This window comes from Mchenga conophoros, linkage group LG19 (assembly GCF_057382185.1).
Source record: "Mchenga conophoros isolate Kocher_MC1m ecotype Shallow Benthic linkage group LG19, M_conophoros_male_GT1.1, whole genome shotgun sequence".
NCBI lineage: Eukaryota > Metazoa > Chordata > Actinopteri > Cichliformes > Cichlidae > Mchenga > Mchenga conophoros.
In genome coordinates this window covers 6,168,434-6,196,325 of record NC_140544.1, presented here as the reverse complement: position 1 = coordinate 6,196,325, position 27,892 = coordinate 6,168,434, and the positions used below count along the sequence as shown (strand labels likewise).

General features: G+C 40.4%; 1 protein-coding gene across 6 annotated transcripts in view; it reads left to right on the top strand.

Annotated features, from left to right (window-relative positions):
• Positions 1-27,892, top strand: part of klc1a (kinesin light chain 1a) — a 43,822-nt gene that overhangs the window by 8,140 nt on the left and 7,790 nt on the right. For 4 of the 6 annotated variants that reach the window (XM_085257550.1, XM_085257551.1, XM_085257552.1 and 1 more), the window contains 13 exons: positions 445-712; positions 1,729-1,959; positions 2,302-2,380; positions 8,199-8,427; positions 9,193-9,280; positions 11,918-12,019; positions 16,001-16,174; positions 16,451-16,550; positions 16,812-16,864; positions 17,333-17,400; positions 17,621-17,729; positions 19,083-19,244; positions 27,607-27,740. In XM_085257550.1, coding sequence (XP_085113676.1) covers positions 446-712; positions 1,729-1,959; positions 2,302-2,380; positions 8,199-8,427; positions 9,193-9,280; positions 11,918-12,019; positions 16,001-16,174; positions 16,451-16,550; positions 16,812-16,864; positions 17,333-17,400; positions 17,621-17,729; positions 19,083-19,244; positions 27,607-27,740 — 1,796 coding nt within the window. In that variant the 5' untranslated portion in view covers position 445. Of the gene's footprint in view, positions 1-444; positions 713-1,728; positions 1,960-2,301; positions 2,381-8,198; positions 8,428-9,192; positions 9,281-11,917; positions 12,020-16,000; positions 16,175-16,450; positions 16,551-16,811; positions 16,865-17,332; positions 17,401-17,620; positions 17,730-19,082; positions 19,245-23,715; positions 25,595-27,606; positions 27,741-27,892 lie in introns of those variants that run through there. The other 2 variants (XM_085257554.1, XM_085257555.1) reach the window with 2 other exon arrangements.

Genomic DNA, 27,892 nt, shown 5'->3' with positions numbered 1-27,892 from the left:
CCAGTAGCCGTCCAGTCAGAAACACATTGTCTGACCTTTTCATAAACCAGAGCCATTTCTCACTTGCAGCATAATTGATTTTATGAGATGAGTCATCGTCATGAAAGGCTGTTTATTTGGCCATGAGACAAGAAAAGGTCAGAGGATTGTGACTTTGAAGAAAAAGGTTACCTGTTTGTCCTTTAACCACTATGTCACATTTCTGCTGAATCCTGTTTTCATGGTCTGCTGTTAGTTTTTTACCATGTTAAACATCTGTGACAGTCATAAGACAAGTGGATACCATCTTTACATGACAACACGCTGTTTTTAGTGTCCGTAGAAAATTCCTTTCCCTCCCTCATTAGAGCCTGTAAGGAATCTTGTGTTATGAGGACTTCCAAGACAAAATATTTTAATGCAACCTTTTTTCCTGTTATGTTAATTTATTCGCTTTCTCTGCAGGATGCGTGAGGACATGTCCACCATGGTGTGTGTGAAGGAGGAGGAGGATCCTGGGGAGAAGCTGTCCCAGGATGAGATCATTTCCCGGACCAAGCAGGTGATTCAAGGATTGGAGGCCCTGAAGCAAGAGCACCACTCCATCCTGGAGGGCCTTCTGGGCACGTTGCGCTGCCTGAAGCAGGATGAGGAGGGCGTTCTCGTGGAGGAAAAATCGCACATGATCCGCAAGTCCCTGGAGATGCTGGAACTTGGGCTCAGCGAGGCTCAAGTATGTGTGTAGAGCTTCAGTGATTGGTTAATATCACTATGGATGTTAGACTGTTCTGTTATTCATTTAGGTTGGTCTGGGCAGGAGATTCAGGCAACAAGCAATTTAATCTACATGTCTTTTAACAAAACATAATAAGAAGGCAAGCTGTTTGTGAGTGGTTACACATTTAAATCTTCCCTTTTTAAGTTTAAGGATAGTAGGTTCTCTTCTTTCTACTTTCTACTGTGTAGAAAGGACAGCAGAGGACAGCAGGTGGTTTTCACCTGGATAATTAATATCACAAGTTCAGTGAAAACAGCAAGAATCTTGCCTTTACTGAACACCATCTTTCCTTGCAATAGACACAGTAAAAGGTAAAAATATATTCAAGTCCATAGTGGATTAGATCATTAGAATTCTCTTGACACGGGAGTGTTTCTCTCTAGCTTGTAATTCTACTTTTTGTTTGGTCGATTGGGGAAAAGAACACATAGAAGCTTTAAAGCCTTGAAATTATGCAGAATATTTGCTCTCGTCATTTCACTTCACATTTCATTTCACAAGCAGTGAATGAGTCAGCGCTGATTCATTGTTGATGCTTTAGCCTTTCATCGCCATCTCCCAGCAAGCTTTGTCTAATAAATATACAATACACCGTGCACACACCCCACAGACTGAATTTTCTACCTCCAGCATTTTTGCTTGGAGTTGTGGTAAAGTGTAATTTTCCTGCTCAAACACCCCTCATCTAATTACAGCCCTCCGAGCCTTTCACCTTAGACTGTATGCTTTTACCCAAAGTGCCTCACTCTAACATTAGTGGACACACATGTAGTTGTGATGGCAAGTGCACACTTACCCTTAGATAGCTTTACTATCTACCATCCACGTGGCTTTGGTGGAATTGTTTTAGTAGACAACCTTCTACTACATATATTAGTGTAAATGTTGTTATGAGAGGATAAACCCAACTGTAAATACAAAAGGGTCTGTATGATTGCAGACATTGCAACATAACCGCCACCTCTTTGCAGGTGATGATGGCGCTTTCAAACCACCTGAGCTCAGTTGAGTCTGAGAAGCAGAAGCTGAGGGTACAGGTACGGCGACTCTGCCAGGAGAACCAGTGGCTAAGGGACGAGCTGGCCGGGACACAGCAGAAACTGCAGAAGAGCGAGCAGAGCGTGGCTCAGCTGGAGGAGGAAAAGAAGCACTTGGAGTTTATGAACCAGCTGAAGAAGTACGACGAGGACTTGTCCCCCTCTGTGAGTGCTCAGGGCTTAAGAATGTGTTGCGATGCTTTTATCTAAAATATGCGTGACCATCTTATCATTGGAACCAATATTTTGGGGGGTTTTCCCCCCAAGCACCTTATCAAAAGCAGATACAATCAAAAGATGTCAGTATACACCATCTCACACGTTTTAAGTATGTGTGATCTAGACCCAAACTACAAAATGACTCTATCTGCTAATAGATTGGCAGTGTTTCTCTCGTCATTTAGAAACATTCAGCTATTTCATGAGCAATATCTCCTCCTTTTTGCTTTTGGTCCTCTCTCCCTTCACTGATCATCCTGCTTGCTCTCTTCCTCTCTCCCCTTTCAGGAAGAAAAGGATTCAGACTCTACCAAAGAGACTTTGGATGATCTCTTCCCAGATGATCAGGATGATCAAGCCCCAGGCAGTAAGTGCTGTACTTCTTCATCCTCTTTCTGCTTTGAGAGACTTTCACTCAATTTCTTGTCCTTGGACCCAAATATGAAATATAGTTTTTGGGCTTGGGATGTAGATTTCAGTGGCACACTCTTTATTAACTCCTAAATACTTTTGCAACTATAGAAAGAGAGAGCTGTGAGAGCTGTAAGTAAACTACTGTTTCCACCATATTAAAAAGTGGCATCTGAATGCTGTGACATGTAGTTTTAGTTTTTTAATCCCTGATAGACTCTACAGTTTTACCGCTGTAAAATTAAGATCGCCATGGGAACAGAGCTTTGCATCAGCAGCTGTCTTGTAATTTACTGAAGCTGAATCAGTGGATGTTTCCAGAGTCAGATAAATTGTGTAATACATGATGACAAGTTCTGGTGGTGAGCATGTTTGTGTGTCCTAGTACCACTCTCTTTCAAACATGTATGCGCCAGTTTTTTATTGCTGCCATTGTTTGTTACCAGCCTTTTGCTCACTGTTAGATGGGCTGGTCTTTTCAGTAGCTCATGATGTAAGACCACAAAGCTTTATGGCTGTAAAGCCCCATTAGTCAGGACCTAGTTGAGCCAGTGAAGTTGTGGCTCTGGATATCAAGAAAGGACTTAAAATGTAAATGTTTGTTATATCATGGTAAAAAGAGGAACCCATAAGAACTTCTCATCCATTATTTGGTAACATGTTATGTATCTTATATTACATTATTATAGTCAATTTCCAGGGGAGTTTGGTGGCGCAGTGCTTAGCAATGTTGCCTCAGAGCAATAAGACAGCAGTGGTTTGAATCCATTATCTGGCCAGAGCCTTTCATGTGGAGTTTGCATGTTGTCCCTGTGTCTGTGTAGGATGTCTCTAGGTACTCCGGCTTCCGCCCACAGTCCAAAGATAAGTAGTTACTGGGATGATTGTGTTGGCAATTTTAACTGGTAATTCTAAATGGGTCATAAGTGTGAATGTGAGGTGAAAGTCATTGTCTGTGTTAGCTCTGCTCTCTGTCCGGGGCTAGTGATAGGCTTCAGCAACCCTGAACTGGATAAGCAGAAGATGGATGGATAGTTATTTTCCAGATTAATTATTTGGACTAAATAAATGTCAAGAGGTAGTTAAAAAAAAAATAGGAATGGGAATTGATAAGAATTTAGTGACTCTGAAGTTTGTGGATGTTCTCGTTACTCAAAGAAGTAATTTTCACAAAGAACACTTTTCTTAAAAGTGATGCACTACATTACTTAATTACTCCTGGGAGAAAGAAATTTGTTGTACTACTCATTATGTCACTTTCATGTTCTTCTGTAAAATGACCTGAAAGGGATCTTTTAGTAATTACCCTTTAAAAATATAAACCTGTAGCCAACACACCAACACAAATCTCTATCCTAATAATGACACACAGAATACTTAGCATTACACAAAGCCTCTCTCAGTAGAAGACAAAGCCAACAACACAAAGTAAAGATGACTTCAAAACGACTTTAAAATTATCGCCACTGTGATTCTACTGTAGAAACATGAACAGGTGGAATTGGAGGATACAGCCTGATTGCTCATCACTTTGTTACCTGGGCTGAGGTCGGCATTCACTCAGCTTCAGCATCACTCTGGCTTCTTGGCAAGCTTAGTGTTAGCATGCTGCCTCTGCAGATGCTTGCAAAGAGCCGAAGTTATGTTAGCAGCATTATGCAGCTGTTTCTGTCCTGGATTCAGAGCCAGTATTTTCCTCCTCCTGCACATGAACTGAAATCAGCTAGTGTGGGTGCAAATGGAACCGATAAACGAGAGTGACAATTCCAAGAAATTAGACTGACAGGAACTGGTTCTCCACTCCTATCCCTACATGTCATATTGTCTAAATTGCTGTACTGACTCAAATTTTTTTATTAATATTAATGAGATGATCTCCAAAAAATGCATTTGATGAATGCACAGTTTCCAAAACACTGGTTAAAGAGACCCCACTTCAGGGACAGTTTTAAGATTAATGAAAAACATTTGTTTTTTGCTCCCAAAGGTTTTATTTTCCATTTTTTTCCCCTTTATTGCCCCATTTGCCTCATCCCGTGTGGTATCAGTTTATCAGCCAGTCTAATTTGCTGACAGACTGGGCTGTAAACGGTTTGCCTCTTGTGCTGTGTAACTGCTGTAATCCACCGATTAAGCTAGACTACAGATATTTACGCTGCATTCATATTCTATTTAATTTAATGAAATCTTTTACAGTAAAAGCATTTCCTTTACATGGATCGCTCACTTCATTATTGTGGTTTTGCGTATTGCCCTTGGGAGGGTGGTGATAGAGCACTTGCTGTGAGCACCACTAAATGAATTATGATGAGACAGGAGAGTTTAATGGCATGTAGCTGTGAGCGAGAAATTGGTTGGAGAACAAGGACAAGGGTAATACCAGACAGACTTTATGCATCATAAAGCTTAATAAAAATGTATGTTGAGATCAATACTCCATAATTATTAAATAATGTGTTTCTCTTTGGAGATGGTGAGATACAAATGACACTGTAAAGGGTCTATATTGAGTTGGTCAAGGAGCATGCAGTTATTGCAGTACACCTGCACCCATTCACATGTCAACACATAAATGTTGTGTATACACACCCACACATACACAAATTCCTGCTTCTGCCCACATCAGTGCTTACAGTAAATACTGTCAGGTAGCTACATTTGATGACAATGTATATACATTTAAAATGAAGAGAAAATGAAGTGCCAGATGTGCAGAAGACTGGAGCTTAGAGAAGCAGCAGCTTTAACTGCTACAGAAAAGAAATGACCTCCCATACTGTATCGAATCAAATGAAGACTAGACAATACTCTTAAGAAGTAACCAGAGTCTTTCAGGTGTGAGCTGGTAAAGGACTGAGACAGAACTGAACTCGCAGAGACGCAGTGCTTCATCGAATGCCTTTTGCACTGGCATTAATCCTCTCTCTGTATGAAACTGAGCTGCCTGAGGCTCTGCATGAGCTCAGTGGATACTGGGTTAGTGCTGGAGTAGATTAGATGTCTTTCCTTTCCAAGCTGATTCAGACTGCCTGAAAAGCTTGTGGGGTTTTGGTAAATTGCTGTCAGCAGGAAGAAGACAATGGTGATGACATTCCTGCTTTTTTAAACCACTCAGGGTCTTATGCAATGTTTTTCTGTGCTAATATTTACATTTAACTCACTTAGCGTTGACACTAAATGAGTGTCACAGCCTGAAACATATTCCAGCATATTTGTGAATGTTTGGGGCAGATTTTAACTAGAATCATGCAAAGCAGAGGTCCGGCTCCAAAAATAGAGCATCCTGCACTTTTCATAGTGCGACACAGTGACTTTTTTTCCCCCCTTTGGTAACAAGTACTCTCCAACACAGTGCTAGGGGTTATGTAAATCGGGTGGGAGTACTCTTAACAAGCATGGAAAATGACTGCCTTGTCAATCAAAGCGCTAAGCATCATCCACATATTTACAGAAGTGCACAAAAATCATGTGAATAATAAATCTTAAAATCAAAGTCAGAATCGGTAAAGAATACCAACAAACTGGGCTAACAGTAACACGTCCACATGTAACACAATTCACTGCTCACGCTTCACTTGTAGCTGAGAATCATTTACATTGATGGAGTCTCGCTTCTGCTTCCTTCTTCCAGCAAGGGTTTGTCGTGTTTTGATGATGAAGTTGTGTTTTCGGTCATTATTCAGACGTTGGCTGGTTCCAGTTTCTAAGTTTTGAGGATTTGATGCGTTTATTTGTAGTGTGTGAGTTGACTACATACCTGCTGTTTTTTGTCCGTTTCTGTTCTGCTGTCACTGCGTTACTTTCCTGTGAACAGCAGCAAAGGCAGGCTGTGGTTTGCCAGCACTTCAGAACACCTGGAATCACTTCGTGCCCGGACATTTCTCTGTGGTCATTGTTATTACTGCAGTGGGCGGCTCCTACTCAAAACCTTACTGGCTTTCCTTCAGAGTAAATACAGAACTGCTTGCCTTTAATAAGAAACCCCATCAAGTGGTTTCCTGACCTCTCACACATTCATGCATTCTTAGACACTCGCATATAGAGACAGAAAGACAGACAAACAGACTATTTATCACAAGAGACATTCCAGTCATGTCCTTCTGGCCCAGTTAAATGTAGCACTCAGGAGCTGGTACTTGAGCTGTGCGTAATGGGGAAAAAGAGGACATTGTTTATGGGTGAATAAGCTTGTTTGTGTTGCACATATGTTAAAAGGCAGCCAGTTTGTGTTTGCTCTAGTCAGCATTGACCCTTTTATATCATCTTAGACACCCACTGGTTTCAAATACTTCTTTCATTTTAGAGGAAAACTGTCACATAACCAGCCTATCAGCTTTCTTTTCACACGTCATCTCCTATAGAAAACTTCTATTAAACTCCTGTTATTAATAAACCTTTGTTCTTCTGTCATCCATAGTCACAGACTCATTCAGGTTATAAAGATTCAGCCATCTGAGCCATATTAATGAAATGAATGAACTGCAGTTTACAGTATTGCTATTTATGAATGATTAATATTTATTTTATTCCATGTGATGGGATATCAAATTTGCCTAATTGTGTAATGTTGTGAACTGGAAAAAGCAGTTTCACAAAATTACACAATTGCCATCTGGCCTTCTGTGTGGAATTTGCATGATCTCCACGTGTCTGTGTGGGTTCTCTCCGGGAACTTCGGCTTCCTCCCACAGTCTACAGACATGGGGTGAGTGGGGTTAGTTTAATTGGTGACTCTAAATTGGTCGTGAATGCGAGAATGGTTATCTGTCTCTCTGTGACTAGCCGAAGTGTCTATTAGCGGCTGGTGAGGTCTGATCGACACTGTTTATTTTTACAAAACAGCTCACAAAGCCTTTTGCTGCTCAGCTGGTTGGAATAGAGTTTCTTTTCATTTGAAGCAATTCATTATCAGGGATTGTAACATCTGTAACATCCTTTTACTGAATCAGCACAACTTGAATAATAAATATCAATATATATAGCCCTTTAGAGGTGGACTTGCTAGTGTGTTTTGGATCATTGTCCTGCTGCATAACCAAAGAACACTTAAGCTTGGGTGCAAACTGATGTTAGTTTTATGCCAGATGTAACAGGACTCGCACCTTCCAAAAAGTTCACCTTTTGTCTCGTCAGCCCACAGGATATTTTCCCCAAGTCTTGGGGATCATCAGGATATTTTTTTTGGCTAATGTGAGACGAGTCTTTGTGGTGTTTTTTTTTGGTCAGGAGTCAGAACTCTCCCATGGATGGCTTTTTTGCTCAGACTTTTTTTGTTTTATTGATGAATATGGGCTTTGTAATACTTTTCAAACTGATAGATGTCAGTGACTTTGTTTCTCAGGTATTTCTTTAGATTGTGGTGTGACGTGTTGCTTTTTGAGATAACTTTGTCACACAGGTTCTGTTAAGTGATTACAGGTGTGGCAGTAATCAGGGCTCGGTGTGGTTGCTGAAATTCGATTCAGCTTTCTGAAAAACAGGGTTAAAAATAATTCATTCATGATTTAACAGGATGGGACAATTTTTTTTGTTGTTTGATCTGAAACATGAAAGTGTGACAAATATGTAAAATAATAAGAAATCAGGAAAGAGGAAAATGTTTTCAACTTTTTTTTTTCCATACCTTTTCACAGCCCCGTGTACAGTATATCACATTACTCTAAATAGGTCAGATACAAAATACCAGGTTGTACTTAACAATCATTTTCTATACAGTGCAGTGATGGGTTTTTCCTAATTAATAATTCATTTACTTTCGTATTTTTTGTCTGTAGTCCAGCCAGCCCACAGCAGCGCTGCAGCAGCTGCTGCTCAGCAGGGAGGATACGAGATTCCTGCTCGACTGAGGACCCTCCACAACCTGGTGATCCAGTATGCGTCTCAGGGCAGGTATGAGGTGGCTGTGCCTCTCTGCAAACAGGCTCTGGAAGACCTGGAAAAGACTTCAGGACACGACCACCCAGATGTGGCCACAATGCTTAATATCTTAGCCCTTGTTTACAGGTAAACTCCTGCAACATCTAATAATATGCACATGCATTTTTATGTATTTATCTTTTTCTAATGAAAGCCGGTGATGTCCTGTTTTTAAAGAGATCATGTTGCTAACTGAAGCGAGGTGGTCTATATAATGAATGAATTTCATGCTCAAAAAAAGTTTTGTTTGTAGTCTGCATTGTTTCATAAACTCCAAAATCCTCTTAGACTTAAACAGCTTTTAATGAATTCTTGTGTTTGGAAGATATCATAAAAAGCTAAGATTTTAACATTGAGATAATAACAGCACACTTTGTCACCCTCACAACACTGTGACATGTCTCTTGAAACCTTTGGCAGGGATTCTTTAAGTGTTGTGTGACTGGCTTCTTAATCAGAGCTGGATGCTTTCGTCAGAACAAGCCAAACGTAGCCTGACAAAGATTTATAGGACAGTAACGGAAGTTAATTTTCCAGCCCAACTAGACAGGAGCAAAGGAATGACGCCTAAAACCTGGACAAATGTCGCACAGGATTGTTGCCATGTTTTTCCATTTACATAAATCTAAGCCACTGAACAATCAGCTTGGGCTTTTGATTTAGTTACCTAAAACAATGAGTTGACTTGTTGTCAGTACTCTTGTGCACTGGCTGTGGGAACCACTGAAGATGGTGGCCCATTAGTTGAACTTGTCAGCATAGTTTATGTTTGTGTTCATGTGTGCTTGTCTGTTATTCTGCCCATCTCTGTGTCTGTATTTCAGTCTAACTCTGTCTGCTTTGGTCTCTCAGGGATCAGAACAAATATAAGGAGGCTGCCAACCTGCTGAATGACGCTCTGGCCATCAGGGAGAAGACACTTGGCAGGGACCATCCAGCTGTGAGTGTATTTGTTGATACATTGCATGTAGGTCTTCTGTTGTGCTCTGTATTTCTTTGTTGTTTCGGTGTAATCCCGTTGATATTAATGGGGATAGATGTGTTGCACTGTTTCACAGCATGAATTATTTCCAAATGGAGGTTGTTCTTACAGTCAGCGGTGGTGAAACATGAAGACAAATATAGTCATTTGTTAAGACATTCAGGCCACATCAACAGTATTGTAGGTATAGTTGGATGTATTGATTTCCCTTCTTTGAGAGCTTAGCACCATGAGTGAAAGGTAATTGGACCAACAGGTTGGAAAACCACACAGGGTAGCATTCTCTGCTGTAGAAAGAGCTCAGTGCTTTCATGCAATGGCATTATCATTTCTGAAACTGCTTAGGACCATCAAGTTCTCCACCAAGTAAGTGGTTGCTGTCAACAACAAGACAAATTTGCTAGGTCTTTGGTTCTTCAGAATTCAGGAATACTCTCGTCTTTGCACTTAGCTTAGCTCAGAGAAGCTGCTTTAGCTCTAGCTATAAAAATTATCTTCTGAAAATTTTGAGTATGTGCCAGACTAGGTGCTTGGAACAATTATGCAAATGTTACATTGTGACAGATGAGTCACAGGACTGTGGGCAGTTCAGGAGCATTACTTTCTGTTGGAGAGAAAAACTCCCTATGGATTTCAGGTTTTGTAACTTTGCAGACATTTTACTTGCATTTGGGGGAAAATATATAAACAGCACTATAGAGTTTATTCTATTGCAGTACTTTAATGTGATCTGGGCCAGTTGATGAGTTTCCCTTCAGCACATGCAGCCATAAATCCTGGAGGCCCTTCCTGATGAAACCCAAGAAGCTGTGTATCCTCACAGTCTTAAACCAAGATTTTTTTTGCGTTAGGTGAATATGTTAACTACTATACTGTGGAGCTTCAGACCGTTTTTCTGGTTCATAGAAAATATGGTTGGCCCAGTGCACTTTATTACAGTCTTTATATTATTTATTGTAGAGCACATCTGTTTACTTCATATCACACAAATATCTCACAAAAAGCATAGCAACCTACCTCATACATTTAAAATGATACCGTAGCATGTGTTTGTCCAAGGCTGTGACAAGCAGCGTGGGTGTCATTAATAATTTACCCCGGCCTGTTCTCAGATTCTTTAACCTCTCTCTGTCAACGTGACTGTACGCATGCAGCAGGTTAACCCCAGCAGGCCTGTGTCTCCACTGTTCGGACCTTCGTCTCTCTTCACTGTGTGAAACAGAGGTTAGCCCTCTCCACGTCTTCCCCTTTTTTCCAAAGAAGAAAGTGATTTTTTTTTTAATTTATTTTTTTCACCCCAGTGATCCATCACCCAGACGAAATCTGACACATTACCTGATATGTGATTAAGTATAGTGATTTTTCTTCCTCTTAATCATATCATTTTTATAGAATTTCTTTTCTCTTCTTTCTGTTTTCAATGTGCGGTATTGTAAGCCACTTCTAACTTTAGCCTGACGGGCAAACAATATGTTGAGGTCATGTTCTCTTTCCTAATCAGTCGTGAACTTCTGGGTAAATCATGTACCGACACACATACATAGGTCAAAGTGGACTTGGACTATGAAAACTGGCTCTTGGTTTGCCACTAAAAAGAAAGGCGACAATCTGCTGAGGTAATTGAAAAAGGCGGAGTTGTGGTTTCGACTGTAAAGAGACACAAACACCTTGATTTTGAGGTCAAAACCCCACCAACTGAAGTGTCCAGTCCCTGAGATTCCCGTTGACGCTGCTACTTTGGCTCTACATGGATCTGGCTGAGTCTGACAGGGATGTTCAGGAGACATGAGCACTATGATCTGAATCGCAGTAGTGTTCTGCTTTCTGTGGATATAATGCTAAATTTAGTCGTCAAGTCTGTGTGTCGTAATGCTTTCTGAATCTAATTATAATTAAAATAATTATGTAAGTATGTGTCTGACTTTATGACTCTTAATACAAACACAAGATTTAAAAAACATGGATGTGAAACTGTGAATTTGTCTGTAAGATTTGAAGGCTTTAGGTTAATCATCGACAGGTTTGTGATCAGACTATATAATCTGTAGCTCCTTTGCTTTAAAAAAAAAAAGTTCTCTAAATGTTCTTTTTTATATTTTCACCATTTTTGAGATTGTGACATGAGGACAAATTAAGTCTTAAAGAGCAGAAAAAAGTGTTCTCAAACTGTAGGAGTTTTGTCCCTCTCTTCCTCCCATCTTCCTGAATAAGCTCCCGTTCCTCCCATCACTTCAACCCTCTGCCCTTCCTCTCGTTTCCTCCCACTCTGCTCACATGGCTGCCAGAACTTGGTGTGAATCAGAGATCAGTGCTCACCTCAGGTCCCCTCTGCAGTCTCCCCTCACTCGTCCTGTGTGCACATGTTGGAGATTCATCACTCAGCTGATTTGGATCAAATTACAGCCCGGCATAATCACTTCCTGTTTCCCCACATCCTCTTATTCCTTGTCAATTTCTCACTCATCAGACCAATGACACCACTCTGCTGTTGTAGACTCTTGCGGTTCCACACATTGTGCAAATGAGTGAACATGTCTATGAGGCCAGGAAGAATAGAGCATTGTGGGATAATAAATGTGTTTGTGTCCCTATCAGGTTGCTGCAACTCTCAATAACCTGGCTGTCCTGTATGGGAAGAGAGGGAAGTACAAGGAAGCAGAGCCTCTGTGCAAGAGAGCGCTGGAGATCAGAGAAAAGGTGGGTACGAGGTCATCAAACACTGTGATGAGTCGATGCACTAGCGAGTACTTTCACTTATAGACAGACTTTGTGCCCCTGTACTGAAACACTTCAGACTTCACTCAGAATATTTCATTTGGAGGCAGCAGAATGAATAGTAGGAATTAAAATATTCAGACAGCCCTCAGCAACTGACCACTTGTCCCTTCAGCTTTTCATTTCAACACAGCAGATATTTACTATAACTGCAACAGATTAACTTGTTTAGAATATCTAAATTTTAAGTTTTGCACATAATTAACAACAGTATTAGCTTTTCATGTCTAGTGGCAGTCACTTGTGTTTATTGTTGGATTTAACAAACTATGGACACTATGTGACACATTTCGAGGCCTCATCATTAGTTTTTAGATACCACTGTGTTTTATTTGGGGGTGGTGACCATGTTTATGAGATGGTGAAGTGCTAAGTGTGTGAATGTGTGTGTGAATGGGTGAATGACTGAATGTAGTGTAAAGCGCTTTGGGGTCCTTAGGGACTAAGTAAAGCGCTATACAAATACAGGCCATTTACCATTTATGTTATTAGCTAACACTAGCAAGCTTGGTTAGCAAGCTGCATTTAACCGTGTTTAACATACACAGATAACTTGCTTGATGAGTGCAATAAATACTTGATTATACTCATATAAAACTGAACATAAACTTCTTGGACAGCTAATTTGTAGTTCAGCTGTAGCTGGCAGAAGTCGGGCCTTGCACACAGTGATCGGCTACGGCTGTTTGAGTTGGCATGTGTGTCTCCCCCCCCCCCCCCCCCCCCCCCCCCCCCAAAAAAAAAAAAGTCAACTATACTTGTTAAGAAGGATTAAAAAAAAACAAAATTGATATGTTGTGATATAATAGATTTCAGGTTGGGGTATCACCAACGACTGAGGCCTCAGAGTAAAACAGCAGTTGGCCAAAATCTGGAATTAAAAAAAGAAAAGCAGCAGTGAGTCTTTGTTCTTTCCAAAAAGTGTTTTAATATATATATATATATATATATATATATATATATATATATATTAGAAAGTACATGGTAAATGGTAAATGGCCTGCATTTGTATAGCGCTTTTCTAGTCCCTAAGGACCCCAAAGCGCTTCACACTACATTCAGTCATTCACCCATTCACACACACAATCACACATCTACAAAAACTACATAAAACTCATAAAGTCATAAAGTCTGTTTTTTTTGTTTTGTTTTTTCCTCACTGCTTGCATAAGAAATAAACTGTAGTCAACCTCCTTTATGTAATTTCTCCTCTTTTTTTTAAATTTTTTTTTATCAGTATTCAGCCTTCGTCACAGGGCAGGCTCTTTATCCTGAGCGAACGCTACTGTTTTGCCTGTATTAATTTGATACTTACAAACGAGCCGCAGGAGACACTTTCTGTTGTTTATGCTCAGCTCTTGCCTTTGAACAAACCCACTTCTCCTTCGTCTCCTTGAGAATGCAACATCAGCTTTGGTTAAGCCGAGGCATTTAATTTTTTTTTTTTTCTTCATGCTTCTTAAACTGAGATGATAATGCACTTGCTTAAGCCGGAGTGGTTTTGCACATCCAGGGCATTGCAAAGTGACTGCAGCAGAACTGCTGAATCAGAAGGATGTTTTTTTCCCCCTCTCGTCATTCCGCCTTTTTGTAGAAACTCTGGAAGTGTGTGTGTGTGTGTGTGTGTGTGTGATATCCTTTTCACTTTGCCCTCACTAATCTGTCAGGGCAAAGTATCTGTATCTGTTGAAGAAAGTTGTTGAGAAAAAGGAAATATGACTCATCTTAAAGTTTCCCTTGTGAAGTATTGAGAAAGTGTTAATACTTCTTGCTTTTAGCCTTTAGAATTATTTGAGTTCATGGCAACAGCAAAAATGTGGAATGCCAGCAGCGTTATTCTTGTAAAAGATTCAAGATAATAGAAACTTGCAGATGACAGACTGCATTTAAACAATGGATGTAGGGTCTGCTATGTAAAGTGAAGCCAGTATACAAGTGTCTTAAATATGTTGTCTTTGTAATGGTCAGCAGTATGAATCCTCTGGTTGCATAAAAAATTCTAGTCTATGAGAAAAGTGTCCTTGGCCTCCTTCATAAGTGAGTAAGGAAACACTTTACCTGACAAGTTTATAAGCTGATCACTAGTTTCAATTTTAGTGTATATACCATTATATTCATTTTGAAAATTGGTCCCCATTATGGTAAAACAACAAGTATAAAGGAGGATATGCTTTAGGCTGGGTCTGCCTTGTAATCACCTAGTTGCTACCACATGAGCACGCAGTGTGTTGGTTTCTCAGTCATGCATACATCACATCTGGTTTCAAAACACAAAGACGGTGATTGCAAAAATGAAAACAGTGATGAAATCTTTTTTGCTTGATTGTGTTTTTTCAAACATTTAGTCTATGCTATAGTTACTCCAGTACTCGAATATCTGCAATTATAGATAACTTAGCAGATCTGCTACCTGCAAGAACTTGCAGCCTTTCCTCTTTTCCTCATATCTGACATTTTCAGTACCAAACCAGAATTTTAAGGTTCAAATTCCAAGGTTTAAGTAACTAATTTTTAATTAGAAAAGGGCGACCAGAACATGTATGTAGTGTGTTTACTTTGCCTGAAAGCTTTCAATAAGCCACAGAATTTTTGCAGAACATTTGGTGGTTGAAGGCATCAGTAGGCATGATCAGATCCTCAGCAGTTTTGTGGTGCTGATGGCAATCTGTTTTCTAGCTAATGCTGTTTACAGGAAAGCGTTCAGATGTGTTATGTGGTGCAGGAGGAGGCGATTGAGGCCAGGCCTGAGTGAATACTGTAGGTATCTCCGCTCACACAGCTCTGCACCATCCTGTGGATCAAAGACGCTGTCGGTCTCCAGCGGGGAGGGAGGGAGGGAGGGAGGGGGGGATCATCCTGCAGTTCTAAGACCTCACACAAACTTACCGAGCAGTAAACTGAAACTAGAAATCAAAACAAACTAATTGTTCACTTGTTTTCATTTACAACCATAAACGTGACACTCAGGGTGGTTTCTTTTTAACTGATCAGATCCCTTTCCCAACAACACCAGCCACCCATGTGTGTTCACTGATTCCACCCGTGCACATCCTTTTCATTTTCTTCTCTGTTTTCTTTCCTTTCATCCACCTATGATTGCTACATCTTTACTGGGCAGTTAGAATCATATAATAAGAAAAAATATTAGTGTGTGTGTGTGTGTGTGTGTGTGTGTGTGTGTGTGTGTGTGTGTGTGTGTGTGTGTGTGTGTGTGTGTGTGTGTGTGTGTGTGTGTGTGTGTGTGATTTAGCATCTAGCCCCAATACATGTCTTTTAGTCTTGCTGCACTCTACTCTAATGACCTTTACTCTTCTTAGCTCACAGGAAGAGGTTGCAGTGCTTAAAGGCTGTTTCTTAATCCAGAAGTGGGGTTTTTTTTGGGGGGGGGGGGGGTTTGGGTGTTGTTTTTGTTTTGTTTTACAGCTTTATTTATTTTTTTATTTATTAAAGCAGGTTAGTAGCCTATTAATCCACAAAAGGCCAAAATTCCTACGGAGGCATGTACTGTATGTAGCAAAGGCTACAGGCTTGATCCCCAGTACTCTAGACCAAATTTACACATGTGACATCTTCTGTGCACACTGCTCCAAACATACGTGTAGTGTAATCAGCCGCACTACAAACAGAGTGCAGCAAGTCAAAGCAGCTTGGCAGGAGATGAAACAAACATTTCCAACGTATTGACAAACACCCTTCTGGTCTTCCTGGAAATCCAAATTTACAACATTGGACCTGAGGATTTAAACTAGGTTGCACATTTGAATGTTTACACTAGTGAAACTCAGTAGAAGGCGCTAAATCCGTCTGACCAGCATTTCTCATGTTGGCTAAGTGTTACTGACCAAATAGCACATGGCAGAAATGGGTTGTTTAAAGTTCATATCTCTTCCTCTTTTGTCCCAGGTGTTGGGCAAGGACCACCCAGATGTGGCCAAGCAACTAAACAACCTGGCCCTGCTGTGTCAGAACCAGGGCAAGTATGAGGAGGTGGAGTACTACTACATGAGAGCCCTGGAGATCTACCAGACCAAACTGGGCCCAGATGACCCCAACGTGGCCAAGACCAAGAACAACTTGGTGAGAAGGATGGAAGTATTTGTCAATTTGCGGAATAAAAATCAATATCTGCAGATGACAAGTGGCATGAAAATGACAACTCTTTTTAAATTATTTTATTTAAAAAAAAAAAAAAAAAGGAAGAAGAAAAAACTAATTCAGCTTCTCCCAGTCCTGTGAAGCTTCTTGTGTGTTGCTGACATCCCATTGCTGGACCTTACTGCTAACTGCTGAAGAGCGAGCTCTGACTTTGCTCATTCGCAGTGTCATGTTGTTCTTATTGTTTGTGTTTTTCAGGCATCCTGTTACCTGAAGCAGGGCAAGTTCAAGCAGGCAGAGACCCTGTATAAAGAAATCCTAACCCGCGCTCATGAACGGGAGTTTGGCTCTGTTGATGGTACAAAGTGCTCACACACTTTTTATATTTCAGACATTGCAGATAGTAGCTTAAACTTAGAGTAACTTGCATGCATGAACAACTTTATAAGTCTCTCCTTTGAAGTAAAGGTTAATATGTTCAGGCTGCTGTTATTTTAGTGAAGGATGGAGCCGAAAAGAAACAGAAAACAGCACTTCAGAGTCAGAGTGACTTTTCAAAGGTGTCTCTAGCTGCTTATCTGAGTTTGTCAGGACTGATTGTGTGTATGTTTCTTTGCAGATGAGAACAAACCAATCTGGATGCATGCTGAGGAGAGAGAGGAGCAAAGCAAGGTGAGAGCCTGAAACATATATACAAGTATAATTGTAATTTCTGTTGTGCTTTCTTAATTTTGGGTTTCAGTGTTAAAGACAAAACCTTATAATTGCACAGGATCAAAACACACCAAGTTTTAAAAAAAAAACTTCTGCATTAAACTTCTCTGAATTCTTTTACCTTATTTAACATGAAATAAGAAAGACTGACTTTACAAAGATTGGATTAGGATATTAAGTCTCAGTAAAAACTGATGATGATGGTCCGAGTCCTTCACTCTCCCATCTAAGAGTTCATTTCATGGTTTAATAGGTTTAGATGTTCTGGGGAAGAAGTACTGATCCAATTATAATCCCACTGCTAACACTTCTCCATGTAAACTGACTACATACAATGTAAGCGGGTTGGTTTCCATCCTTAAATGTCTGATTTATTATATCATATATGCAGATTTCTTAAATCTAAACCAAATTGGTGTTTCACAGGGGAAGCAGAAAGACGGTTCACCATTTGGAGAGTATGGAGGCTGGTACAAAGCCTGTAAAGTCGACAGGTCAGTGTTTTTCCACGGAGTAAATATGGGTGATACTCTCAGCACAGGAAGCAAACTGATACATGATATATATAAATGTTTACACATAACAAAATGTAGTAAGCAATTAAACCAGCTGTGGCCAACCATCTATAAGACAGTCGTGTTGTTCTTGTTGTTTTATTGTCTTTCGCCAAAACGATTTTCTGTGACATTAAATTTCCACCGGTTGTCGTTTCAGCCCCACGGTTACCACCACCCTGAAAAACCTTGGTGCCCTCTACAGGCGGCAGGGCAAGCTAGAGGCAGCTGGGACCCTGGAGGAAGCTGCGATGCGTTCCAGAAAGCAGGTGTGGCCTCTGGATAATGTGACTAACAACACAGGACTGTAGATATAGAAGCAGATGACTTGTTATCGGTGCTCAGATGAAACGGGTCCGTTGAGCATTTGCGTCACATTAAAAGGCAGAAAATGTGTGAGCTGCTGTGAAATTGGAAAAATGCAATGCACTCAGAATCCTGGAGCGTAGTTTGGTTTCTTTGGTGTTGTTTTTAGCTGCCCCTGATGGTGTTACTTATGAGACTTAATGGAGTCTAAGTCCTGCAGCTTTTATCCTGAATTAGGTTTTCCATCAACATGTAAACATTGAGTTATTCAGTAACAGACACACATGTTATTAAGATAAAATTCCCCATTGTCTTGCTGAAATTACAGCTGTAGAAACTAAAATAACATTTTGGTAATTATTACAATAATTCCATTATAACTAGTCGGATCTGCTTTGGGGCCTCGTTTTAACACCACAAACTTCCTTTGATATATTTGGAGCGTTGTCATTTTTTGCTTGAGGAAAGATTCGATCCCGATATGAATGTAACCTTTAATCAGCATTTAGATAATACAAGTGGAGAAGGTTTTAGTAGAAATAAAATAAGCGACCAGACTCTGCCAGCATGATTGTTTGGCAGTGTAACGTCCCGTGTTTGTTTTTCCCTCCTTGAATAATTAAACGCTCAGGCAGAGTCACAGAAAGTACTTTGTACTGTGGTGTAACCGTATTGTTGGCCAGCTTTAATTACGCAAGGTAGCACTGGAAGTCACCAGCTAACAGAAAAGCTAATTTAGCTGCACTGGCACCATGGGTTTGCTGTTCAAGTTTCACTATATTAGATGCTTACATGTATGTTCTTTTAATCACATGGTTGCAAAATTGTTTTTTCCACCAAACTGAACGTTTAAAAAAGTCTTTAAGATTTCTGTAAATATCAAAACAGCAGTAAAGATAGTCAAAAGTGATATTTTTAAATTTTAGAATGGGCAGTGACTTCTTAGGTAGGTGCTTTCCTCTAGCTCCATATTGAAAGTGTGCTTTTTCAAAAATGGTTTAACTGAATTTCTAGTGGTCAGCAAGCTAATTTACCAATAATTAGTTGGATTTTTTTTTTTCATTTTCTGTCCTCTGCCAGGTTTATTCTGACTGCTAATCAGCAAATCCCAGGTGCTGGGTTTAGAGCAGCAGGCAGTAGAAGTCTATAGATTTAGTATTAATTGGATTGGATGAATTAGCACTTGTTGCTGACAGCTGTACAGTGTATCTGTGTAGGTGAGGCTGTGCTGGAGGTCCGACTAGTACATGGGTTTAGCTTATGCTTAATTGGATTTGTTGAACTGGCATTTATTTATTGTTGTGTGCACACATCAGGGTCTGGACAATGTGCACAAGCAGCGCGTGGCTGAGGTGCTGAGCGAGCCGGAGGCCCGAGAGAAGCAGCGAAGCCGCGAGAGCCTGAATTCTGACACGGTGAAGTATGAGAGCGGGCCAGACGGTGGCGAGGAAGTGAGTATGAGCGTGGAATGGAACGGGGTAAGTACAGTACACAGCCCTCGGCACATTACTGAGAGTTCTCAAACCAGGGACACAGACATGTCGACTTGAAATAACTCCTCTATCTTTCTGGACTGACGTCATCCACAAAGTCATTTTACTTGTTAAAGTTTCCTCAGCACAGAAACTATAATAAACACAGTTGTTAATGTAAATGCTAAAGTTTGGTCACATTGAGCTGGCTTGGATTGGATTATTTTATTTGCTGTCAATCAAGCCAACTGATGGTTCCCTATAAAGTTATAGTGAGAATGAGGGGCCACTGGAGGCCAGTGAGGGGATTATCTCTTCAATTAGGCTACGTTCACACTGCAGGTCTTAATGCTCAATTCCGATTTTTTTGATCAAATCCGTTTTTTTTTGTCTGCTCGTTCACACTACAAATAAAGTGTGACAGCAAACGCGCTCTAGTGTGAACGCTCAAAGTGGCCCGCATACGCAAAAGAAGACGTCATACACAACGCGCTCTGTTTAGACCCAGAACAAACTATATTGTTTGACTGATGGCCTTAATATAAAGACTTCGGACTTCATGTTTCCCGATTTTTTGCTTTAAGTTATTTTGTTATTTACATAATAATGTAGATAACCTAATAATGATCCTTAGGCTATTGCTGTTTTAGAGGAGAGGTGCTTCAAAGGATAGTTGCAGATTTCTGTCAGAACCTGCAGGTTATGCAGTACAAATAAAATGTTAACGTTTCTCCAACGTTGTCTTCCCAGCAGTTTCACCGGATGGCCAGGAAGCGTTCGCGATGTCTTCTCTGGCGCGGATAATTGGCGTCTGTCTTGTGTCAGTGACGTAAAAGACGGATTTAATGCGACTTGACCGTTCAAACAGCAGTCGCTTTCTGAGACATCGGATATGTATCGGATTCAGTACCACATTCGAAAGTGACCCAGATCGGATTTGAAAATATCGGATTTGTGCCGTTCACACTGTCGCACCATAATCGCACATAGGGTCAAAAAATCGGATTTGATGCGCTTTCGCCTGCAGTGTGAACGTAGCCTTAGTGGCTTCGGTCATGAAAGATACAGTGAGGTTGTTTCTTCATCTATGACTAAAATGTTTGAATGAGGACTTAAATCTTGTCCGACTAGCTCAAAAGGATCAAACTGTACAATGCTACACTGATAATCCTGACTGACAGTCGCAGTTACTCTGCTCTCCCGCTTCTTCTTCCTGCTTGTGCGTCGCTGTTACCCTGACTTTGATTAATGAGATCAAGTGAAAAAATGCTCTGCTGGAGCATTCACTTGGCTGGAGCTTAAGTCGTTGGCAGTCATTGAGTCGTAGCTCTTTGTATAGTTTAGTATAGTACAGTATTTTTCACTAAACTCTCTTTTATTGTACAGCTTTTCCAACTAATGTCTAAAAAGCTTTAAAAACCCCTCTGGTCACACACATTGATGCCACCTCGCTGCCTCAGCTGCAGACCGACTGTTCTCAATCAGCTGGTACATTTCAGAATATGCAGAATTTTCTCAGCCTGTCCTCACTGCAATGGCAGAATATGTAGTTATAGGGTCGCTGTAGGCTGCTCACCACCTTATTTCTAAAATGCTGCTCCTGCTGTTGCTTAGAGCTGGCCTGCTCGCATAGCAACAGTAGTCATAGAGCCCAGAACAACCAATCAGCATCTCCTATTGCACCTCTAGTTGTAGTCCTTGCAGGCGGTATGGTGTGACACATAGCTGTGCCTATAAACTGTAGCCTGTCAATGGATTATTAGCACACAGCAGACAATCGCCTGCAGATCTCTGGACCTATTTATATCAGGAAAGGAGCCGGACTCATCTGGAAAGAACTTTAGCTGGAAGGAAAATCTGACAAGGAGCTTTTGTTTTGTCCTTAAATCTTCTTTGATCAAACAGTAAATGAAGTCAGTATAAATACAACGATCAATCAGTCAATCAACTATCGGCCTTTAATTGGATTTGAAGACACACTTTATTGATCCCAAGAGGGAGCTTTCACAGCTTCTACACCAGCACAATTCCACAGCCTACGAGTTAGAGAGGATTTACAAAAGTAAATGGAACTTAAATATATAAAGAACTAGAATTTGCAAAAGCACTATGCAAAATTCCAGTAGAAGTATTATTTTGGAAATACTGGGTGTATCCAGTTATTTTCATACACTATTTGTGTATTATTAGCATGCACTTATCTTCTTTTCAAATCTCTACAATAGCAACATCATTCTGCAGCATACTGAAAATATCAATCTTTAAAATTCTGTAATTTTGTATTGCACTTGTATACTATCAGTTGCAATTGGCTCATATTTCTAATATTAGATGGATAAAAACAGATATGTCTGGGGATGTTTATCCTCCACTGCTTCCCTGCAGTTGTCAGAGTACATTTTGTTTTTCATCCTGTCAAACAAATCATCACTTCCACTTCAGCTCTCTCCACAGGCAGCTGTGAAAACCTCTCTCTTCTCACTTAATACAAATGAGTCTGTGACGACTCAACATGGGCTCTGTACTGTACTCCTTCTTTGTTGATGTTGGTGATCTGCATGTGTGTACTTGTTTATGTTTCTGATCGTTGCATACGTGTGGTGATCTGCTGCCAGAGAATGTAAAGTGTGACTTTCCCAGCCTTTTGTTCTTTTCCATTTGTTCCTTGTTAGCTGCCAGAGAAGATGGGAGAGTTCAGACCGAATAAATGATCAATTCTGATTATCATTAGGTTGACTTGTGTTGCTGCTCCCAGCTATTTTAGTTCATTTTCTGGGATGAAGATAAAAAACACAAAACTAAACATTTAGTTCTGTTACAAAAAAGTTGATCTTTCTGGCTACTCTCACATGTCTCTTTACCTGCACCCCTCTGTTTATTTTGTGGTCACCTAACAAGGTTTAACTTTACTGATATGTATTGATGAGCTATGTTCCAGACTCAGACACAGCGTCTCTCTCCACCTGATTGAGCTGTGTAAGTGCTCCACCTAGTGGCAGAGCCTGCCAGTTGTCCTGCACTCTCACAGCTGTGATAGGTTTAGGTGTCCATTCATAATACTTCTGGAATACATGAGATATGATTCCACAACCGTGTTTTTGTTTGTTTGTTTGTTTCTTCGTGTAAATTCACACAAAACACAAACCTTAGAAAGTTTGAAGCTTGGCCTCTCTGCTTTCTTTTTTTTCTTTTCTTCAGATTCTCGCACAAGCTCGATGTTTCAGCCTGCCTTTAGCGCATATAATTCGATTTTTTTTTTAAATTAAAAATATAATTGAACCTGGTGGTGTGGCCTCTGCAGCTCACCTCCTGAAACCAGACGTGTGAATATTCCTGTTTTATAAATGTAGGTTTTTTTTTTTTATGCCATGTGACTGCTGACATTAAAGTTAATTTACATAATTCTTCAAAATAGCTGCCAAAAGAAAAGGCCAGGGGCGCTACCAAATGGTTACACAGTTGTGAGTTACATTTACAAACAGGTAATTTCATGGTAAAATTATAAATCATCCTAATAACCACACAGAGCATTCAGGCATTTAAGAGTCCACCCTGACATTATCTGTCTGCTGCCTTAATTTAGTTTAGTTTGTTGAGTTTTAGAGGTTTGGGCCTGAGAGTGGACGAGACCCGAGGCCATCTGGAACAAGCTGTGGAAAATGGCCGATGGCCTTGGAGAAGGAATATAATGCGGTCTGGATGGTTTTGTTCTCCCACAAACTAGAGGAGGCTGGAACAGAAGTGTTATTGTAGTTCAGTCCCCCGACTGCACAACCATTATTCTGTTAAAATGATCTTATCCTACCTCATATTTGTGAAAATACAGAAGTATTATTATTTATCTCTTAATTTTTATCTCCTGCTGTGAGTCCTGTGATTTGGAAAGAACAGATTTCATTTGAAAATAGCTACTTAGAGCAATAGACAACATCCAGGGTTTCCCAGGATTTCCCCATGTAAAGTTGGATTGTTGTGAAAATAAAACTGCACATAAAATTTTTTTTATTGCTGCTTTTATGAGAATCTCTATAACACAGAGGTTAGTGACGCAAACACTAGTGGTTACCAATCACGCTCATGTGAGACACAGATCTCCTGAAGATGTTTTTAACAGGCTTTTTGAGCTCTTTTCCCAAATCAGAATATTAAAATAATTGCTTCTGATCAAATTATGTCACTGTAATGACTGTAACTTAAAGCCCACCCATACTGTGTTGGCTGTCCAGTACAGTGTTGGGTTTTGTTGTATAATCATTTATTGATCTCTGTCTTCCATGTGTTGCACTGGCGGGTGGAGAGACGCTGTGTCTGGTTTGTCTGTTAACCTCTCAGTCTTTGTCCTGTATGCTTCCCTCCTTTCTTCACCCTTCTTTAATTGCTCCTCTGTATCCATATCTCATCTTACTGTCTTTTCCCCTCTCTTTTACTGTTTGCATTTGCGTCTTTCTCTCTTCAATCTGCTCTGTCTGACCGGCAGGCGTAACTCCAGATGCCTTGTAGTGGTTCTAAAAATTGTCTTCTGCATGACGGATGCCTCGCCTCACCTCGCCTCAGCCCCTTCAGCTTTGCAGTTTTCCTTCAGCTCTTTTCTGTGGCGGGATTCTTCACACCGGGTTCAACCACAGCGATAATGTTGCTTTTACACCCCAATCTCAGTTGTTTTTGGGAACAGGAACTGTGTGAAAATGGTTCTGGCAGAAATACGGAGACAGCTTGTGTGTCCGAATCCAACCCTCTGCTTTCTACTTGTGCTAAAGCACTGCGCTAGAATGTGTATCTGCTGCGGGTGGGAGAGGACTGGGGTGATTTTTCTTTATGGCAACAGTAAACTTGTGCTTCATACCTTGATATTTCTCCTTGTCCTTTAACTCTGCTCCTCTGCTTCCTCTCTTTCTGTCACTCTCCTATCTTTAAAATGTGCTTTCGTTTTGCTTGTAGACTTGTTTTTGGAGGAACTTTGAGGGGTGTTTGACACAAAGTTCCTGAACTGAACTCTTCTTTAACTAAAATTATGAACTTTCTTATTTGGTACAAATCTGACCACAAGATCAATTAAAGTTTCATCATTAAAATTTCATGTCATTAAAATCAAAGCAAAAAGTGGATGACCAAAAGAGATGACCAAATATGTGCTATATTTAGTTTTAAAGTGGAGCAAAATTTTGGTCAGAACTTTTCTTTGTGATTAAAAAGAGATCAGTGAAGTGTTGCTGAACAGGTCCATCGATTTTAAAGGCCAGGGTCACGCAGAATGACTGCAAAATGCAACAAGAATGTGCGTGTTTGTATCCAGTGGATCTTTATCTTAAACAGTGAACCAAACTAAACAGCAAAACAGGGGAAAAAGCAGTAGCAGTGCCGCTGTGCAACAAATTGTAAACTGTGTTTGAGGTCTAAAAATGACAGATTGTGGTTTAAAAAACACAGGAAAAACAACAACTTCCTGCTGTGTGAACATGACATCCTGTGTTCAACCCAGGTGCAAATGATTGATTTAAACCTCAAACTTCATAAAAAAATTAAAACATTTCAGCACTACAATACTGGCAAAGGCATTCACAGGAGCAAAAGTGATGACATTTTGTTGATGTCGTGGTCAGATGAGCCAAAAACAACAACAAAAAAGGTCTGAGAAGGCTTGAGGTCCATGTTAAAGCCTCCTTCCTCCTCTCTCTCTCTCCCTCTGTAGAGGTTAGAAGCTTCTCATCTCTCTTTTATCATCCGCGCAATTTAATTCAACATTAGCTTTTAGAATCCGTAGTGATAACTGAAAACGTCTCATGTTGTAGTCACGTAACACGCTGTAAAAAACATCGACTTTACTCGTCAGCATGATCAGGAGCACCGCTGATTGTGGCTCTGTAGGTTTGTGCTCCTGTTTAGAGTTTAGTCTTTGCTGTGTCACTCTGCTGTCTCATCATTTGCACTGATATCAGACAAAAACATGTTGTGATGTCAATAAGAGGACACATAAAGGTGATTGGAGTTAATGTGCAGTGGGCTTACATGGTTAAGTCTCGGGGAGAAACGCTGCAACAGTTCAAGTTTTCCACTTGTCAGGTTGGGTCTTGAAAAAAGTGAAGCTTTTGGCTGATACAGAGCCTAAACCTTGTGTGTTCTCTCTGTTTACCTTCTGTATATCTGTGTATATAGTTGTCAGGGTTTGGTGTGAGGGGGGGGTTACAGAGAATTTGCTGTATAAAAGCATTATTGTTGCATTTGCTGAAAGTTTAGGAATTTAATTAGTCTCCTTTTCAGTCTGATCTCACCTCCTGCTACTAATCTTCTGCGTGTGCTGTCCTGTTTGTGCATCTTTCTTAACTTCTAATAAAACTTAAACTCTTTGCTCACCTGAACCTGTGCCTGTCGCCTCTTTGTGTGTTCCTTCTCTTTTCCGTGTGTGTGTCATCATAACTGAGTGAGCTCTAAACCTGTCCTGCTCAGATACAGCAGCAGTGGAAGGAAGAACAATCACCATATCCGCAGTCCAGTAAATTGAATCTTTTATGTCACTGTTTAAATCAGATAATGGATGTTCTGCAGATTTGAAAACTCAATTCTGAAAAAATGCATATTTAAATTTAATCTCCCAGAAGCTCAGAGGGTAGGTTTATGTCAGAAATCAATAGCATATTATATTCTTCATTTGATTTCTGAGGTATGTTTGGGTGATGCTTAACTGTCTCTCTAGCTAGTTACAGATCAACTTTTTTCCCCCATATTTTAGGTGTGCTCTAGTTTTTAAAGGTAAAAGTCACGTTGATGTGAAAAATTCAGTTTATTTGGAGTATGAATTGGTTCTCCATGACTACTTTGACAACTCATGGCAGTAACAGCTTTTAAACTTTGACATACTTTTCTTTAATAAAAAAAACCAACCGATCAAAAGTTTAAGCAAACATTAAAAATCATTGGAACTAGTTAATTCATATTTTGGATCAGTTTTTCAATTATTATTGTAATTTATTTCTACATTTTTACAAAAATAAATGGAGTTCTGCCAGGACTAGGAAGTAACTGACCTGTTTTGGCTTCACCACTCTGATCCTACCATGTTGCTGGATATGATGACAATGGTTAATGGAAACATTTAAGGCATCCAAGTTGGAAAAAATATGAAATTATGTTTTGTTTTTTTTTAAAAATCTATGTATAGCCTTTTGAGTCGCTCTCTCCCACACAAGACGCTGCCCTATTCCTCAGTCAAACTTCTGATTCATTATTATTATTCAACAACACATGTTGAAAGGAAGTGGTGCAGGTGAGAAACTAGCAGGTCCAATAAAGTGCATCGAGTTTAACAGTCAGAGATCAAAGCTGTGCTGAGACTAAATCAGGGGTGGGCAAGTCCAGGCCTCGAGGGCCGGTGTCCCTGCAGGTTTTAGATGTGTCCTTGATCCAACAGCTGATTTAAATGGCTAAATTAGCTCCTCAACATGTCCTGAAGTTCTCCAGAGGCCTGGTAACAAACTAATCATGTGATTCAGGTGTGTTGACCCAAGGTGAGATCTAAAACCTGCAGGACACTGGCCCTCGAGGCCTGGACTTGCCCACCCCTGGACTAAATGAAGATGAAATGTCAGAGGTGTTATATTTCTCACACTAAAGATCTCTTCATGTAATGTCATTTTTGATTTTGGGGCCATCTACAGCCATAGCTGACACCTTAAAAATGGTGCCACTAAATTATGCAGTGTGACTTCTCCAGAGCCACTCTGTGTAGCCTTTCACATTTGAAAAGATGAGAATAATGTATAACAGAATACACCAGCTGATGGTGCCACAGTTTAGGGGTAGAAGTCTCTCAGAATGAGATGCAGTGTAACAAAATAAATACAGTCTTGTTTAGTGCACGGAGCATTATTTTTGAAGTACAAGCCACACATGACGCATTAAGCATCTCTGCTGGTTTGTAATGAGTGTGCTGCTTTACTGCATCATGTAAGCACATGAAATTTTGCACGAGACAAGCAAATGCAGTCCAGTACAGCAGCTCAAGATGCTAATTGTAATACAAACAGACTAATGATTACAAGGTGTGTAAAACTAAATGTAGCAGAGCTGTTCTATTGGACTCCTTTAATCACACAGTGATCTACTGAGTGTTTGTGTGAATATATTAGCATATACCAGTGTGCAGATAGGGTGTGAGTATGTGTAGCCTAGATTTGGACAGTTTTAATTATTAAGTCATGTCAGTAGTAAGATGCACAGACTTCTCTCGATTAAAGCACAGTAGCAGAAAATGTGTTTGAAGCAGTAATGAGAGTGTACGCTGGTTTGATGCTAATCTACATTCTGTGTCTGCACTCTTCTAAATATGTTGGATAGCGGTGTGTATGAGTGACTCTGTGACGTGTCCCACCAGGATGGCTCCGGCTCTCTGAAGAGGAGCGGATCCTTCAGTAAACTACGAGCGTCAATCCGCCGCAGCAGCGAGAAACTCGTTCGCAAGCTGAAAGGCGGCGGCTCGTCCCGAGACAGCGAGCCCAAAAACCCCGGGTAACTATCAACTCCACCCAGACACCTGCCCCACCCCGCTACAGGTTGACTCACCCTTTGCACTGGAGGCCTGGAGGATCAAGCCGGCCCTCCATCATGCAGCACGGCAGTTGGTGTACTAACCAAAAACAAAGAAGGGATTCACTGTACTT